At 36.3% G+C, this 19641-nt stretch overlaps 1 protein-coding gene across 6 annotated transcripts; it reads left to right on the top strand.

The window, feature by feature from the left end:
* Positions 1-352: 352 nt before the first annotated feature.
* plbd1a (phospholipase B domain containing 1a) lies at positions 353-16463 on the top strand. Of its 6 annotated transcripts, none has more exons than XR_013816300.1 (13): positions 362-506; positions 1069-1168; positions 3864-4086; positions 4209-4292; positions 4367-4505; positions 9631-9771; positions 9854-9998; positions 10122-10322; positions 10404-10544; positions 10670-10855; positions 14411-14517; positions 14588-15495; positions 15600-16463. XR_013816300.1 is itself a non-coding variant. In XM_079814356.1 (12 exons), exons 2-12 carry the CDS (start codon positions 1105-1107, stop codon positions 14762-14764), a joined length of 1608 nt encoding a protein of 535 aa, XP_079670482.1. In that variant the 5' UTR covers positions 353-988; positions 1069-1104; the 3' UTR covers positions 14765-16463. The 6 variants fall into 6 exon arrangements, 2 of the variants coding, with proteins under 2 accessions (XP_079670482.1, XP_079670483.1); XR_013816303.1 differs by having other exon boundaries at positions 14588-15202; positions 15641-16462; XR_013816301.1 differs by having other exon boundaries at positions 369-988.
* The last annotated feature ends 3178 nt before the right edge of the window (positions 16464-19641 follow it).

Here is a 19641-nt window from a genome sequence, read left to right as displayed (position 1 = left end):
ATGCTTTTGATTATCATGTTTGTATTTGAGTTTTTAATTGAGATTCATACAGACACTTTTTTAACTAGTGATTTAAATGTATCAGGTTTGACTTTTTTTCAGCAGGGAGGTTAATAGCTCTTTAACTTCCCAAAAAGTTCATTCAAACGGGTTATCTTCGCATTTATCAAACTAACATAGCTATGTAATGCATTGCCATTTATTAAGGATTAATTAAGACGTTAATCAATAGTTAAATGGAACTAATGTCGCGTTTCAGGCAACCCGTAACCCGTGTTTTTCCCATATAGGTTTTTCCAAACTTTACCCGTGAAAGTGCACTGGAACAACAGTCAAACCCGTGACTTCCGATGCACTCCCAGAGATCTGACGTCACATAGCTCGCGAAACAACAATGACAGCCTCGTACGGATGCGGTGTTTATGAAACATTAACGTTAAATAAAAGATAACAGCTTCCCTTGTCGTATGCGCCGTTTTCCCCCTCCGTTTCCCTCAAATAAGCAAGTAAGTAACGTTAAGCACCTTTGGGGATAGAAATGATTGTACATTTAGCATAAGCCTCATACGGTCCGCCATGCTTTGTTTACATCTAACGTTAAGTTAGCTACCACACGATTCCTTGCGCTCAGGCAGTTTGGCGTGACTTTGCCTGGAAAGCTACAAAGTCGTGGTTTGAAGTTGTAACTTACGGGCTCAAAAACCTGCCTGGAACGCAGAGAATTAGTAGGCGACTTCAGCAACGGTCACATGACGCTTCACTGGAGTGCTATTGGACGCCTTTATATGGGCTTCCACCTCCCGACTGGTATCACGCGCCCCAGTGGCCTAATGGATAAGGCACTGGCCTCCTAAGCCAGGGATTGTGGGTTCGAGTCCCATCTGGGGTGAAGATTGTTTTACTTTTATTTCGGCGTCTTATCGGTGTTCATTGTGTTGTTCAGTGTTTGTCGGACGCGTCCTACCAACTCTTTGTCGGATTATATCGTGTAAGGATCGCGTTCAGATTAATTAATGTTGTTTTGCCACAAGGAACCTGTTTACTGACGATTTCCCACTTTATTCTCAGTTTCTGTGCGGCGACTGACTGAACATCGACGCAAACATGACAACAAACAGCATTTGTGTTTTAATTCTCGCTTGTTTCGCCGCGACAGCGAGAAGCGACAGTAAGTAACTCGCTTTAACCTTGACTTTCATAAAGCTCCATACATTGGGTTTTATGTGTATTGACCATGTGCCCAGTGTCTTGAAAACACCCAGTGCTCTTATCTCACTCTTAAGAGTTCAAGTTAACTGAGTTAAAGAGGAATTGGCTGACGCTGCAAGTTTGTCTAACTGACTGGAGAAACACATGATCAGGAAATCCATCTGAAACCTGAGACGAGTCTCCAGTTACTTTGAGATAGGATAGCAAAAACATAAAATTATAAAGTATGCATTGATCAATAAGATAAGTTAAGGTTTGTTCTTTATTTAAAGTAATGTTTCAACCTGGATATAAGTGTTCAAGTAGCTATAACATGTACATTTTTATAAAACATTTCTGTGGGGAAAAAAGGTATAATATAAGATTGAAAAAATACAAATGTGTTAGGCAATTTACACTGCAAAAAATGCTTTTCTTACTTAGTATTTACGTCTTGTTTTCAGTCCAAATATCTAAAAAATCTTACATTAAGAAGCATTTACTAGACAAGCAAAAGTTTTTGTCTTGTTTTGGGGGAAAATAACTCAAAATTAAGTTTTTGCTTAAAATAAGCAAAATAATCTTGTTTTCTGTTTGAATTAAGATTATTTTTCTTACCCCATTGGCAGATTATTTAGCTAATTTTAAGCAAAAACTCTCTTAATTTTGAGTTATTTTCCCCCAAAACAAGACAATACTTTTTATTTGGCTAGTAAATGCTTCTTGTTTTGAGAGTTTTTAGATGTTTGGACCAGAAACAAGACAAAAATACTAAGCAAGAAAAGCATTTTTTGCAGTGTATCTACTTATTGAAACGTATTAAAGTCCGACTGAAGCATTTTTGACTGTTTTATTTATTGTATATTCACTCTGCAAGGTGTAAATGTTGAGTATTAATAATTTATCATTTCATATCCTCAAATTAAAGTTCCTCTTATGGTTTAAAAATGGCATAAAGTATTTTTAAGGAAGTAGTTGCAGACTCCCACATGACTTTGATTCATGAAGAATCAGAACCTTATTTTGTTGCTTCGTTTTCATACACACACCTATGTATATAAGTGTGTGTGTGTGTGTGTGTGTGTGTGTGTGTGTGTGTGTGTGTGTGTGTGTGTGTGTGTGTGTGTGTGTGTGTGTGTGTGTGTGTGTGTGTGTGTGTGTGTGTGTGTTCCCATAGTGCATCCTGGTGCCATGTGTTCGCCCCATACACAACAAACTGAGATGCGCTGTGTATTCTGACCCCTTTCTATCAGAACCAGCATTAACTTCTTCAGCAGTTTGATGTGGTGTGTGATGTTATTTCGTCCATATTAACGTCATACACTGCAAAAAATGCTTTTCTTACTTAGTATTTTTGTCTTGTTTTCAGTCCAAATATCTAAAAAATCTTACATTTAAGAAGCATTTACTTGACAAGCAAAAGTTTTGTCTTGTTTTGGGGGAAAATAACTCAAAATTAAGGAAGTTTTTGCTTAAAATAAGCAAAATAATCTTAATTCAAACAGAAAACAACATTATTGTGCTTACCCCATTGGTAGATTATTTTGCTTATTTTAAGCAAAAACTCCCTTAATTTTGAGTTATTTTCCCCCGAAAATTCATTTTGTTCAGTGTGTGGTGTCAAAGGTCACATTAGCAATTAACCCTTAAATGCATACCTCAGGTCTTTAGCGACCCGAGACGTCATTCACTACCCTCCTCCTCCTCATTTATTTTGTAAAGTTAGACATCAACCTTCTTAGCATTCATCAGTCAATCCATTATAAACAATATAACAAGAAAAAAAGAATACAATTATAATTGAATGCCTGTTTTTCCACTAGTTTTTTGTGTAATTGTGTAGGGTCGCTAAAGACCCGAGGTGTATAAGATTGTACGTATTTTTTTTTTTCTGCACAATATTAAATTAATCTATAATGAGGAAATAAGTGCAATTCAGCTTTATTCCACAAGGTGGCAATGTCTGATACACACTGATGAAGTGACGTTTCACTCATAGTCACCGCAGGCAGAAAACTAAACAATAATTATAATCTGTAAAACTTGAAATGACTCTGCAGAGCAACTACACTGCAAAAAATGCTTTTCTTACTTAGTATTTTTGTCTTATTTTCAGTCCAAATATCTAAAAAATCTTACATTAAGAAGCATTTACTAGACAAGCAAAAGTTTTTGTCTTATTTTTGGGGGAAATAACTCAAAATTAAGGAAGTTTTTGCTGAAAATAAGCAAAATAATCTTAATTCAAACAGAAAACAAGATTATTTTGCTTAGCCCATTGGCAGATTATTTTGCTTATTTTAAGCTAAAACTCCCTTAATTTTGAGTTATTTCCCCCCAAAACAAGACAAAAACTTTTGCTTGTCTAGTAAATGCTTCTTAATGTAAGATTTTTTAGATATTTGGACTGAAAACAAGACAAAAATACTAAGTACTAATTGAGATGTGGTCCAGTGGTTTAAACCATGGACCTGATACGCAGAAGGTTGCTGGTTCGATCCCAGCGGTCACCATCAGTGTGTCCTTGAGCAAGGCACTTTACTCCATGTTGCTCCAGGGGGATTGTCCCTGTAATTAGGCCACTGTAAGTCGCTTTGGATAAAAGCGTCTGCCAAATGCATAAATGTAAGTAAGAAAAGCATTTTTTGCAGTGTACTCTTTTGTGTGTGTTCCAGAGCTGCTGAATGCCACAGTGTACTGGGATTCGACCCATAAGGCTGTTGTGCTGAAGGAAGGCGTTCTGGACCCTAAGGGCGACGCGTACGGCTACTATAACGACACCTTCTCGTCCACGGGATGGGGTGTGCTGGAGATCCGGGCCGGATACGGACAGACGGCGGACACGGACGGCATCACCATGTTCATAGCCGGATATCTGGAGGGTTTCCTCACCGCACCGTACGTCCTCTTTATTATCTGAAAATATGGATATTGGTTTTGTCGAGGTATGATTTGGGTTTATTTTAGCTGAGATGATATGTGAGATGAATGGGAATGACGTTGTGTTTTGTGTGTTTTAGGCAGATTTTCGATCATTATGCCAACATGTACCCACAGCTGATCCTGGATCCCAAAACACAGGTGGTCGTGAAGCGCTTCATGGCGTGAGTTGCGCTTTTGTTTCTCTCCTGTGTTTGCGTGTGTACGGCTCGTGTTGATTCTGTGTGTGGTTTTGTAGTAAGCAGGACGAGTGGGCTCGGCGTCAGGTGACGCGCAACACCACCGATCCTCTGTGGATCCACACGGGCCTGATTCTGGCACAGCTGGACGGGCTGCAGGCCGGAGTGGCCGACTGGGCCAAACAACAGGGGAGGATGGTGAGAGGAGGGAAAGACGTCTTTTTTTATCTGTGTTTTATTAAATCTCTTCTCGTTTCCTGTATTTGTCCTATTTCCTACTTTAAAAAAAGACTTAAACATCTAAAAAGCTAAAAAATTTTATTAAAAATGTAATTCCTGTAGTTTCCTATTCCTTACTCAAAAGCAGGGCTCTGAACTGGTTCAAGGAACGAAAACGAAAACCGGAAACGAACGAAATTTGAAGAGGAACAGAAACGAAAACGAAATCAAAATCAATTTGAATCGTTCTGAACAGAAACGTTAATTTGAAATGACCATTAACCGGTTAATAACGTTATTTTATCGTTCTTTTAATATTTTAATTTGGCAGTGACCAATAATGAATTGAGTAGTACAGCATGTGACGTTGACGGATCAAGCGTGAGTGAAACGCCCGCGCACCATCGTCTATGAATCTACCGTCAGTGCAGAGCGCGCATTTTCATGCCTCAAGTACATTTCTTTCCCCGCTGAGGTCTACAATGAATGTGCAGGTATTGGTGGACATTCTTTTCGAACGTTTAAATAAGCAGTACGGACTTTAAGCTCAAATAGACTGATTTAGGCTAGTTTATGGATTCCGTTTAAGCCTATCCAAGTAGGTTACTAGCATCTATCAAACATTTTTCCTATAGTCTTTCAGATTGCCAATACAGGACAGGTCAATGTTTTTTATACGGTTGATGCTTCGTATTAAATGGTATGGTATATTGCATTAAATGATCAAGCTTTATTAGCTGAATGAATTTGATTATGTGATGCAAGGACGTGTTGCGCAGAGTTTGCTTTGAAATTAGCAGTTGACGGTGCATTAAAAGAGCAGGTTATCAAGTTTATTTATTCTTTATTCATGCAATTTTTAAAACAAGTCGTGTTGAAAAAAAGTTATGTACAAAGAAATGTTATCACTCTTCTGAAAAGAATTAGGCATAAGAGGGCCACTTTCGATTGTCTAACGCTCCATTAAAACAGGTCCGCTATGCTTTGTAATTAATGCATGTATTTCTGTTGTGGTTTTAAAAATGTTATGAAATAAATATTCAAGTTTAATTACCATGCGTTATATTATTATTGAATGAAAAATAAATCTATTTATACATATTTGTACATATAAGTATAGGCTAAATTAAAATAACGTTATTAACCGGTATTTTTTCAAATCAAACGTTCAAATTAATGTTTAATGAGGAACGCAAAAACGGAAACGCTATAATATCGATTCTGCTCGGAGTGAACCGATTGATATTTTTTTCCATTTTTAAGCCCTGCTCAAAAGTTACGTAAACATGTAAAAATAGTTTTATTTTTGTTTTATTAACATTTATTTTATTAAATTCCTGTATTTTTCTAATTTATTACTTTAAAAAATGATGTAAACATCTAAAGTTTTAATTTTGTGTTATTAAATCTCTTTCCTATGTTTTTCTTTTATTTCCTGTATTTTTTTTTATTTCCTTCTTTTTTTTGTTTGTTTTATTAACTCTATTTCCTGTATTTTTCTCATTTCTTATTAATTTTTTTAGATGTTTCAGTCACTTTTTACATTTTCTTGTATTAAAGCTATATTTCCTGTATTTTCCTATTTCTTACTTTAGAAAATTATTTAAGCATCTAAAAAGTTTAGTATTTTTGCTTTATTAAAGCTCTATTTCCTATATTCGTTCTATTTCCTACTTTTAAACAATTACTTCAACATCTATAGAGTTTTGTATTTGTGCTTTATTGAATCCCTTTTCCTTTCCTGTATTTGTCCTATTTCCTACTTTAAAAAAAGATTTAAACATCTAAAAAGCTACTTTTTTTATTAAAAATTGAATTCCTGTAGTTTCCTATTCCTTACTCAAGTTACGTAAACATCTAAAAAGAGTTTTTATTTTTGTTTTATTAAAGCTCTATAATCTGTATTTTCCTATTTCTTAATTACTTGAACATCTAAAAAGCTTAATTTTTTATTAAAGATTTAATTCCTGTATTTTCCTATTCTTTACTCAAAAATTACATAAACATCTAAAAATAAATTGTTTTATTAACTTAATTTCCTTTATTTTCTAATTTCTTACTTTAAAAAAATGACTGAACATCTAAAAAGGTTTAATTTTGTTTTATTAAATCTTTCCTATGTTTTTCCTATCCCTGTTTCCTGTATTTGCTCTATTTCCTACTTTTAAAAAAATGACTTCAACATCTAGTTTTTATTTGTTTTATTACCTCTATTTCCTGTATTTACTTTATATCTCATTTCTTAGTTTCTTACGTAAAACCTTTTAGATGTTTCAGTCTTCTTTGAATTTCTTTTTTTATTAAAGCCATATTTCCTGTATTTTCCTTTTTCTTACTTTAGAAAATTATTTAAGCGTCTAAAAAGTTTTGTATTTTTTCTTTATTAAAGCTCTATTTCCTTGTATTTTCCTATTCCTTCTTAATAATGATTTAAACATCTAAAACGTTTTTATTTTTGTTTTATTAACTATATTTTTAACTGTATTTTTCTCATTTCTTAACTTTTTTTAGATGTTTTTCCTTTTTTAAATGTTCTTTTATTAACTTTTTCTTGTATTTTCTCTATTCCTTACTCAAAAATGATGTAAACATCTAAAGAGGTTTTATTAAATCTCTTTCTCTTCTTTATGTCCTGTATTTGTCCTATCTCTTACTTTAAAAAAAACAGAAACATCTAAAGTTTTATTTTCTATTAAAGGGGTCATGAACTGGCTTTTTTATACTGTTGTCTGAGGTCAACTTATTGCGTTGGCGTGGTTTTTACATTCAAAAACATCATAATGAATAAGTAATAGGCTATTTTCTGCCCTGGTTTTGAGGCTCTCTCAAGACATACTCAGTTCAGTTTTGATGGGCGTGCCGCACTGAAGACTTGGAAGTAAACGCCCACAGCTAGGATTGGATAAAATTTGCATATTTAATGAGCTTCTTCTCCAAGAGCCATTAAAGACAAATGGTGCTCATTTTACTTACAATGAAGAGAACAAGAACTGGCCTGGAAACTTTGCATAGCAGACATCTGATATCTTTACCTTAAATGTTAAATACAATGTACTTTAAACATAGTCTTAAATTTGTAATCTTACAACTCACATTTAGTGTGTTGCTTCATTCATTCATTCATTCATGTAATCTCATTCTGTCTGCAAATCCAGTCTCTTGTTTACAAACGAATCCGCGGTTAAATGAAGGAACAGACGTGCAATGTCTTCCCCACGTGAGCTGGATATTCATTCAAAATAAAGTTCATCCATGCATTCATAATATTGGAATCAGAATGAAGCTTGTGTGGTATGTTTACTGCTTAGAGGTTCGATGCAGTTTAGCTTCATGTAGGCCAATATCACGAGTCGGTGGGCGGGGCTACAGAATCAGGCGTTGTCCTTCTTCTGTTTCACCACACCATGATGTCAAGGTGTGGCACATTCTGAGCACTCTCATTTGCTGGGGCTGGTGTCAATACAAGGAAGTTTCAGCTCTGAAACTTACAGGATATTCTTATATTACCATGACATTTTATATATCAAAAGCTCAAGGGAAAGTTGATCTCAATTCATGACCCCTTAAATGATTTATTTCCTGTATTTTCCCTATGCCTTACTCAAAAATGATGTAAACATCTAAAAAGATTTCTCTTTCCTATTTCCTGTATTTGTCCTATTTAAAAAAAAAAAATGTAAACATCTAGAGTTTATTTTTGTTTTATTAAAGCGCTATTTCCTGTATTTGTCGTATTTGTAAAAAATGACTTTAAACATCTGTTCATTTTTGTTTTATTAGTTATATTTCCTGTATTTTTCCTATCTCTTACTTTTGAAAAAAAATACTTAAACAACTAAAAAGGTTTTATTTTTGTTTTATTAAATCTCTTTCCTGTGTTTTTCCTGTCTCTATTTCCTGTATTTGTTGTATTTCCTACTTGTAAAAAAAATGACTTAAAACATCTAAAGAGTTTATTTTTGTTTTATTAGTTCTGTTTCCTGTATTTTTTTTATTACTTACTTAAAAATTACTTGAAGATCTAAGTTTTATTTTAGTTTTTTAATGCTCTTTCCCATATTTCCCTATTTCTTACTTTAGAAAATGTAAACGTCTAAAAAGCTTTTATTTTATTAAAGGTCTATTTCCTGTATTTTTTCCTATTTCTTACTTTAAAATATGAATGAAACATCTAAAAAGGTTTAATTTTGTTCTATTAAATGTCTCTCCTATGTTTTTTCTATCTTTATTTCCTACTTTTAAAAAATAACATCTATAGAGTTTTTATTTTTGCTTTATTAAAGCTCTATTTCCTTTTTTTTCCCTCTCGGTTACTTCAAAAACAAACAAAAAAAAACAACTTAAAAATCTAAAGTTTTATTCATTTGTATTAAGTATCTATTTCCTGTATTTTCCTATTCCTTCTTATAAAATGATTTAAAGCGTTTTTATTTTTGTTTTATTAACTTAATTTCCTGTATTTTTCTAATTTCTTACGTAAAACTTTAGATGTTTCTAGATGTTTTTAGATGTCTTTTTTTTTCTTTTTTTTTTTGGATTGAAGCTTGAAGATTTCCTGTATTTTCCTATTTCTTACTCAAAAATGATGTAAACATCTAAAAAGGTTCGATTTCCTGTATTGTTACTATCTCTTACTTTAAAAAAAAAAAACTTTTTTATTAAATCTCTTTCCTGTGTTTTTCCCATCTCTATTTCCTGTATTTGTCGTATTTCCTACTTGTAAAAAATGACTTAAAACATCTAAAGAGTTTATTTTTGTTTTATTAGTTCTGTTTCCTGTATTTTTTTTGTATTACTTACTTAAGAATTACTTGAACATCTTAAGTTTTATTTTAGTTTTTTAATGCTCTTTCCCATATTTTCCTATTTCTTACTTTAGAAAATTAAAACCCCTTTTAGATGTTTTTTCTCATTTTTAGTGTTTAAGGCTCTATTTTCTGTATTTGTATTACTTGTTTTTTATCTGTTGAGGTTGAAGCACAATTTTCTCGTTCTCTCTTATCAGACATTTACGTGTGTGTGTGGTGTGTGTGTGTGTGTGTGTGTGTGTGTGTGTGTGTGTGTGTGTGTGTGTGTCTCTCTCTCTCTCTCTCTCTCTCTCTAGCCTCTGTCCCAGTTTTCCATCCAGTTCCTGAATGCGGTGGGCGATCTGCTGGATCTGATCCCGGCGCTGGTTCCCGGCGGGCCGTCCCGTATGAGTCTCTATAAAGCTCCTCCGATGGGCCACTGCTCCGCGCTCATAAAGGTAACGTCAGTGATGATCGTATGACGTCAGCTGATGTGATGTTTTCTCACAGCCGGTGTGTGTGTGTGTGTGTGTGTTCCAGATGTTGCCCGGCTATGAGAACCTGTTGTTCGCTCACTCCAGCTGGTACACGTACGCCGCCACCATGCGCATCTACAAACACTGGGACTTCAGGCTGAGCGAGCCGCACACGGCCACCGGGAAACTGTCCTTCAGCAGCTACCCTGGTAGAGATTGGTTTATTGATTCGGCATAACATTATGACCGGTGGTGTGTACTATCCAGAGTTTTATACGGTCCAATTTGTATATTTTTTTTGGATAATGTATAGTGTGTTGGACTGTGTTCAGGGTTCCTGGTGTCTCTGGATGATTTCTATCTGCTGGGCAGCGGTTTGATGATGACACAGACCACGAATAACGTCTTCAACACCTCGCTGTACTCCTACATCACTCCTGCCAGTCTGTTCTCCTGGCAGAGGGTTCGACTGGCACACGCGCTGGCACAGACCGGAGAGCAGTGGGCACAGACCTTCTCTAGATACAACTCCGGTCAGAAACATGTGTATAATCAGTAAAGGATCATAATTTTCATCTATCATTTTGTGACCCAGCGCTGAATGTCTCCGTCAGGCACGTATAATAACCAGTATATGGTTGTGGACGTGAGTAAAGTGACTCTGGGCAGCAGTCTGGAGGACGGGGCGCTGACGGTGGTCGAGCAGATCCCGGGACTGGTGGAGTATTCAGACCAGACGCAGACGCTGCGCAGAGGTCCGGCTCACACACACACACACACACACACACACACACACACACACACACACACACACACACCTCACTCTCATGTATTATTTATTTTGTATCAATCCTGCACATGTTGTGTTAACTCCCTGCAGGTTACTGGCCGTCCTACAACGTGCCGTTCCACCGTAAGATCTACGATCTGAGCGGATACGAGCAGATGTGGAAGGAGCACGGCGAGGATTTCTCCTATGACCTTTGCCCTCGCGCCAAGATCTTCCGCCGTGATCAGTCTTCAGTGAACGACCTGTCCACCCTCAAACACATCATGAGATACAACGGTAACCACACCAAACACTGCATACTTTCAGATGAAACCAAACGCGATTCAGACACCAGATGTGATGTTTCACAATAGTTAATTTATATACACTCACCTAAAGGATTATTAGGAACACCTGTTCAATTTCTCATTAATGCAATTATCTAATCAACCAATCACATGGCAGTTGCTTCAATGCATTTAGGGGTGTGGTCCTGGTCAAGACAATCTCCTGAACTCCACACTGAATGTCAGAATGGGAAAGAAAGGTGATTTAAGCAATTTTGAGCATGGCATGGTTGTTGGTGCCAGACGGGCCGGTCTGAGTATTTCACAATCTGCTCAGTTACTGGGATTTTCACGCACAACCATTTCTAGAGTTTACAAAGAATGGCGTGAAAAGGGAAAAACATCCAGTATGCAGCAGTCCTGTGGGAGAAAATGCCTTGTTGATGCTAGAGGTCAGAGGAGAATGGGCCGACTGATTCAAGCTGATAGAAGAGCAACTTTGACTGAAATAACCACTCATTACAACCGAGGTCTGCAGCAAAGCATTTGTGAAGCCACAACACGCACAACCTTGAGGCGGATGGGCTACAACAGCAGAAGACCCCACCGGGTACCACTCATCGCCACTACAAATAAGAAAAAGAGGCTACAATTTGCACGAGCTCACCAAAATTAGACAGTTGAAGACTGGAAAAATGTTGCCTGGTCTGATGAGTCTGGATTTCTGTTGAGACATTCAGATGGTAGAGTCAGAATTTGGCGTAAACAGAATGAGAACATGGATCCATCATGCCTTGTTACCACTGTGCAGGCTGGTGGTGGTGGTGTAATGGTGTGGGGGATGTTTTCTTGGCACACTTTAGGCCCCTTAGTGCCAATTGGGCATCGTTTAAATGCCACGGCCTACCTGAGCATTGTTTCTGACCATGTCCATCCCTTTATGAGCACCATGTCCCCATCCTCTGATGGCTACTTCCAGCAGGATAATGCACAATGTCACAAAGCTCCAATCATTTCAAATTGGTTTCTTGAACATGACAATGAGTTCACTGAACTAAAATGGCCCCCACAGTCACCAGATCTCAACCCAATAGAGCATCTTTGGGATGTGGTGGAACGGGAGCTTCGTGCCCTGGATGTGCATCCCACAAATCTCCATCAACTGCAAGATGCTCTCCTATCAATATGGGCCAACATTTCTAAAGAATGCTTTCAGCACCTTGTTGAATCAATGCCACGTAGAATTAAGGCAGTTCTGAAGGCGAAAGGGGGTCAAACACAGTATTAGTGTGTGTTCCTAATAATCCTTTAGGTGAGTGTAAGTGAGGAGAATAAAGTCAACTGTGACGTATTATACCCCAAAAACTACCAGTAAAACTGATCAAAATGATTCAGACACTGAGCTGAGCATGTTTTGCTGAAGTGTTTGTTCTTTAACCCTTAAATGCATGACTGTTTCGCCAAACATTCTTACATATTGGGGTCTTTAGCGACCCGGATCTATATCTAACATGGATAGATCTATACCTGTCGCGATACTGTATAAAGCTCCTGAGAGTAACAATTACAGAAGAATAAAATAAAGCATATTTCATTACCGTTTGGAGCTTGGAAGGGTTCAGTTTGAGCAGATGTTTTATACCATCACCACTGTCCTCGTCAGAGCTCATTTCCCACTACATTCAGCATCTGGATCATATTCGCCATCTCGCGCTAATTCTCAAAACTCATTTTCAATGTCCTCAAAATCAGTATTTTGATCTCTGACAGCTTCCTTCACCAGATCCATCATCAAGTGATAGTGACACTAATATCTGATTGTGTTCAGTACTTGCTCTGCTGAGCCATTTCAAGTTTTACAGATTATAATTATTATTGTTTAGTTTTCTGCCTGTGGTGACTATGAGTGAAACGTCACTTCATCAGTGTGTATCAGACATTGCCACCTTGTGGAATTAAGCTGAATTGCACTTATTTCGTCATTATAGATTCATTTAATATTGTGCAGAAAAAAAATCTAAGTACACTCTTACACACCTCGGGTCGTTAGCGACCCTATACAATTTTGACAAAAAAACTAGTGGAAAAACAGGCATTCAATTATTTATTTATTTATTTTCTTGTTATATTGTTTATAATGGATTGACTGAGGAATACTAAGAAGGTTGATGTCTAACTTTACAAAATGAATGAGGAGGAGGATAGTGAATGACGTCTCGGGTCGCTAAAGACCTGAGGTATGCATTTAAGGGTTAATTTCTAATGCAACCTTTGACACCACACACTGAACAAAATGAAACGTTGCTTGGTCATTGGTTGAGCTAAATTGGTATTATCTAATTTAACAGCTGATTGGTTGATTATAATCCATTTCGTCCCTTTCTATCAAAGTTATCTGACATTATCAGAATCTGTTCTGACACAGTTCTTGTCATATTTCATCACTGTTTTCTAAACTATTGTGAATAAACTGTGATAATGTGAGGAAATGTCTGAATAAATTTAGTTTTGACTATATTAGTATTGACTTTCATTGAGATGCAGTGTATTGATGTATTATCATTGATATACTATGGTAGTTTTTATTCATTTTTTTGTAATATTTTCATTTAAATTGTAGTTAAATACAAATGATGACAACACAAAATTACTAAAACTTTGTTTTTCTAAATATTGTCTATATAGTTATTAATTTTTATTGCTGTTTTAGTTTATTTTAGTACTTCAATTGAAACTAAATGAGTTGTTTAAGAAACTAGCTGAAATACAATGAGTTCGTTTTTTTATATATATATATATATATATATATATATATATATATATATATATATATATATATATATATATATATATATATATATATATATATATATATATATATATATATATATATATATATAATATTTAAATAGTTTTTATTTTTGTATTTTCTTGTTTTTACCTTAGTTTTTGTCAATTTTACTAATTTTGTTGCGTGTTGTTTTTTTAATGTTTATATAACTTATAAAGTTTATTTTGCTTCATGCATTACATTTTATATATTTAACATTTATTTACATTTATTTTGTTTCAAGTAGCAATTTTTCAATGGTTTTATGTTTGGTTAGCGATAATAACCCCGGTCATATCAACAAAAAATGTAAGTTAAAGGTGCAGTGTGTAATATATATGAGGATCTATTGACAGAAATGCAATATAATACATATAACGATGTTCTCAGTGGAGTATAAAGACCTCACATAATGAAGCGTTATGTTTTTATTACCTTAGAATGAGCCGTTTCTATCTACACACACCGCGAGTACAGTGAATCCGCCATTTTGCGCCGCCATGTTTCTACGGAAGCCCTCAAGGGACAAACTTCTCTACATAGCACTAATCACTCAGTGTTCTCTCAAACGATGATATTTTTGTCCTGTGTCGGCCACTGTAGCTTCTCTATGTGCTTCGAAAGGGAGGGGGCGGCGCAATTCACAACCTCACAGCTAAAACTTACACACTGCACCTTTAAATAAGCGAATGCGTTTTAATTCTAGTATTTTATTGTTAACATATCCCTCCTCAGATTATAAGAACGACCCGTACTCGCGGGGCGACCCGTGCAAGTCCATCTGCTGTCGCAATGACCTGCGCGAGCATCAGGCCAGTCCTGAAGGATGCTACGACACCAAGGTCAGCTGACCCCCTCTCATTAGCCAATGGGGTTGAGTTCTCTGCTCCTGACTCTGTGTTCTCCTGTCAGGTGACGGATCTGCACATGGCCCAGGGCTTCGTGGCGGAGGCTCTGAATGGCCCCTCCACTGAAGGAGGGCTTCCTGTCTTCTCCTGGGAGGCGTTCAACGACACACTACACAAGGGTCTTCCTCTCAAATACAACTTCAGCTTCGTCAGCATGCAGCCGCTGCTCTTCCACCCCTGAGGATCATGGGAGTTCACATCCGGCCTGCTGCTGAACTGATTCTCTCTTCTATGCCTGTCGCCAACACGAATCTGTCGAATCAGCGTTTATTGGGAATGCTAAGCTGCCATTGGACAGTCAGTCCAGGACTCTTTACTTCTCTTTTGATTGAGAGATTGAGGAACATTAATCGTACGGCTTTAGTGCACACTGTAGAAGCACATTTCATGCTTTGATAAATCAGAGTTATCTCAAAAGAGGCAAAATTATGACATTATGATCATGTTTATGAGATAAAAAGTCGAAATGACATGCCATCAAAATTATGACAGTCATGATTTGGACACAAGTTGAAATTATGACATACTAAACCATATTTATGACAATCTAAATTGACATAAATATGGTTTAGTATGATATTAAAAATCAAAATTATGACATTATGACAAATTAGGTTAAGTATGACATTAAAAATCTAAATTATGAAATACTAAACCATATTTGACATTAGAAATCTAAATTGACATAAAAATGGTTTAGTATGACATGAAAAATCACAATTGATATGATAAACCATATTTATGACATTAAAAATCTAAATTATGACATAAATATGGTTTAGTATGACATTAAAAATCTAAATTTTAAAAATCTAAATTGACATACTAAACCATATTTATGACATTAAAAATCTAAATTGACATAATAAATTATGACATAAATATGGTTTAGTATGACATTAAAAATCTAAAGTATGACAAATATGGTTTAGTATGACATTAAAAATCTAAATTATGACATAAATATGGTTTAGTAAGACATTCAAAATCTAAATTAGGACATAAATATGGTTTAGTATGATATTAAAAACTAAATTATGACATAAATATGGTTTAGTATGACATTAAAAATCTAAATTAGGACATAAATATGGTTTAGTATGATATTAAAAACTAAATTATGACAAATATGGTTTAGTTTGACATTAAAAATCTAAATCATGACATTCATATGGTTTAGTATGACATTAAAAATTAAATTATGACAAATATGGTTTAGTATGACTTTAAAAATATAAATTATGATATAAAAATGGTTTAGTATGACATTAAAAATCTAAATTATGACAAACTAAGTCTTTTTTCAGATGAGAAGTCAAAATTATGACAGATTGATGAGTTTGTAAGTCAACAATGATTTAGCATGTCAAATTTCGACACGTCTGTCATAAACGACAGTACATGAATTTCAACTTTGTCATAAAGATGACTTAGCATGTAAATAATCTTATGACGAATATGAGTGAAAAGTCAGAATTTGACATTCATGGCATCACAAATTAGTTTCATTTCAACTTTTGTCATAATTTAGATGTTTTTTTTGTTGTTATAATGTTTTGGTATGTCAAATTTGGACGTTTTGTGTCATAATTCATCTCATAAATATGACTGTTGTCATAATTTTGGCTAGTTATGTGATTGTTGTTTGTCAGATGAGCATCTCTTGGGTTTGTCTGGACTGTTTGTTCTGAATGTATGGTCGCTGTGATGTTTCTCATGTGCAGATGTTTCTCTCAGGGAAGGCGAGTCTAAAGGGCCTTTGTTAGTGTCAATCTTTGAGCTTTGCTGTCACACTCATATCAGGATGTGTGTGTGCTCTGATCTGTGATTGACCAATGAATGCATAAACAAGCCTGATTTCTCAGTGTTGTGTTTGGCTGAAGCTTTTGATCGGTGTGATTCATCAGAGTTTGAAACCAACGAACCAGTAACAGTCCATCCCACCCACTAACAGCTGCCAGTGACTCACTGCACCGGTCATAATGTTATGCCTGATCGGGGTGTATTTACATTATTACACTTCTGAGCTCGACATGACTAGAAAAAAAATACGTTCCTTTTAGAAATTTCCATGACTTTAATATTTGAATCACTTCTAGTGTTTTTAATTTCCATAACTTTTAAATGTTTTATTATATTTTCATGATTATATAAAAAATTCTTAAAATCTTTAAAAGACACACACACGCACACCTACAGACACACACACGCACACCTACAGACACACACACGCACACACCTACAGACACACACACGCACACACCTACAGACACACACACGCACACCTACAGACACACACACGCACACACCTACAGACACACACATGCACACACGCATATGCAACCACACACCTACAGACAGACACACACACACCTACAGACACACACACACACACCTACAGACACACACCTACATGCATATGCAACCACACACCTACAGACACACACACCTACAGACACACACACGCATATGCAACCACACACCTACAGACACACGCACACACACATGCACACACACGCATATGCAACAACACACCTACAGACACACACGCACACACCTACAGACACACACGCACACACCTACAGACACACACACCTACAGACACACACGCACACACCTACAGACACACACACCTACAGACACACACGCACACACCTACAGACACACACACCTACAGACACACACACCTACAGACACACGCACACACCTACAGACACACACACCTACAGACACACACGCACACACCTACAGGCACACACCTACAGACACACACGCACACACCTACAGACACAGATACACACCTATATGCATATGCAACCACACACCTACAGACACACACACACCTACACACACACTCACACACCTACAGACACACACACACACCTACAGATACACACCTACATGCATATGCAACCACACACCTACAGACACACACACACCTACAGACACACACCTACATGCATACACACGCGCACACACACCTACAGACACACACCTACGCACACACACACACCTACAGACACGCACACACCTACAGACACACCTACATGCATATGCAACCACACACCTACAGACACACACGCACACCTACACACACACGCACACACTTACAGACACACACACACCTACAGACACACACCTACATGCATACACACGCGCACACACACCTACAGACACGCACAGACCTACAGACACACACACACCTACCTACATACACACACACGCACCTACAGACACACACACCTACCTACATACACACACACACCTACATGCATACACACACCTGCATACATACATACACACACACACCTACACACACACACACACCTACATACAGACACACACACACACACACCTACACAGATACACACACTCTCATCCTTGTTCTCAGTTCATCTGCTCCTGACAGCATCATCACAGGTCAGTGTGCAGCTCTCTGAGATGATCTCACACACACACACACACACACACATGCCATATGAGATCAGTTCAGGTGTTTCTTTGTGTGTGAGCAGGTTCACCTGAAGACGTCCTGAAGGACACAAAGACCCGAGGAGGAGAATTTCTTCATCATTCCAGACTCTGATACGTGACAGTTACAAACCCAACAATAGAGGCAAAGTGTGTGTGTGTGTGGTGAGGAAACCGCGAGTCGGAGTGTTTTAAAGGGGTGGTTGCATGCGATTTCACTTTTTTAACTTTAGTTAGTGTGTAATGTTGCTGCTTGAGCATAAACAGTATCTGCAAAGTTACAGCGCTGAAAGTTCAATGCGAACTGAGATATTGTCTTTTAAAGTTATGGCGGTTTATTGCCTACAAAAACGGCCGGTTTGGACTAAAACAAGCTTCTTCCCGGGTTGGTGACATTATAAACACCTGCTATTAACATAAACACTTCCCCCGCGAACACGCAACAGAAGTGTGCGAGGCCACGCCGCAGTCATTACGAAAGAGAGAGAGCTGTTGCAGAACTACAAACTACATCTGGCCATCTAACCAATCTAAGACCAGAGGGAGGGGCTTCACAGAAGCAGGAAGCAAACCAGCCGTTCAAAGCATTGACAGCAGTGAACTTTTAACACAGTAGTGAACACACTAACAGTATTTGCATACTTAAAGTCTTATGAAAGTCATTATGAGATCTAAAATATTATAATTTACAGCAAAGAAAGATGCACAAACACAATTTACAACCAAAACAGACTGACGTTTGTTTATTGTACTTGTATCATTTTGACTTTTTGTCAAAATTGGCATTTGGTCAATTTTGACTTCTCTCATATTTCATATTTGTCATTTTATGCCAATTTTGACTTATTTTATGGTTGGCATTTTGTCCATTTTAATATTTGATGTCACAATTTCATCCTTTTCTCATAATTATAACCTTTTATTTCATAATTAAGACATTTTTGTCAGTTTCAACTGTTCTCTCATACTTTGACTATTTCATAGTTGTCAATTTTGACTCTCCTCATAATTTTGATTTATTTTATGGTTGACATTTTGTCCATTTTAATATTTGATGTCATAATTTCACCCTTTTCTCATAATCTCAACTTTTTATATCATAATTAAGACATTTTTGTCAATTTCAAGGGAAGTCTCAAGTCTGATTTATTCATAACGCCCAGTTTCCACTTCAGAGTAGATTTCAAATGTTCATAATTTCATAGTTTTTATATTTTATCTCATAATTTCAACTTTTTCGTATGTCACCCTTTTCTCATAATCTCAATCTTATATCATGAGACATTATTTTGATTCATATTTTGACTTTCATAGTTGTCAGTTTTTGTTGTCAACATTTTATGGTTGACATTTTGTCCATTTTAATATTTTATCACATCATTTCAACTTTTTCGGGTCCTAATTTCACCCTTTTCTCGTTACCTCAAATGTATGTATCATAATTAAGACATTTAGTCAATTTTGACTTCTCTCATATTTCATTTGTCTTTTTTGCCAATTTTTACCAATTTCCATTTTGTCCATTTTAATATTTGATGTCATCATTTCATGCCCTTTTCTCATAATCATATTTCATATTTGTCATTT

This window comes from Gobio gobio (genome assembly GCF_949357685.1).
Source record: "Gobio gobio genome assembly, chromosome: 1".
Taxonomy (NCBI): domain Eukaryota; kingdom Metazoa; phylum Chordata; class Actinopteri; order Cypriniformes; family Gobionidae; genus Gobio; species Gobio gobio.
Note: the sequence above shows the minus strand (reverse complement) of the source record. Positions and strands in the feature narration are given on the sequence as shown.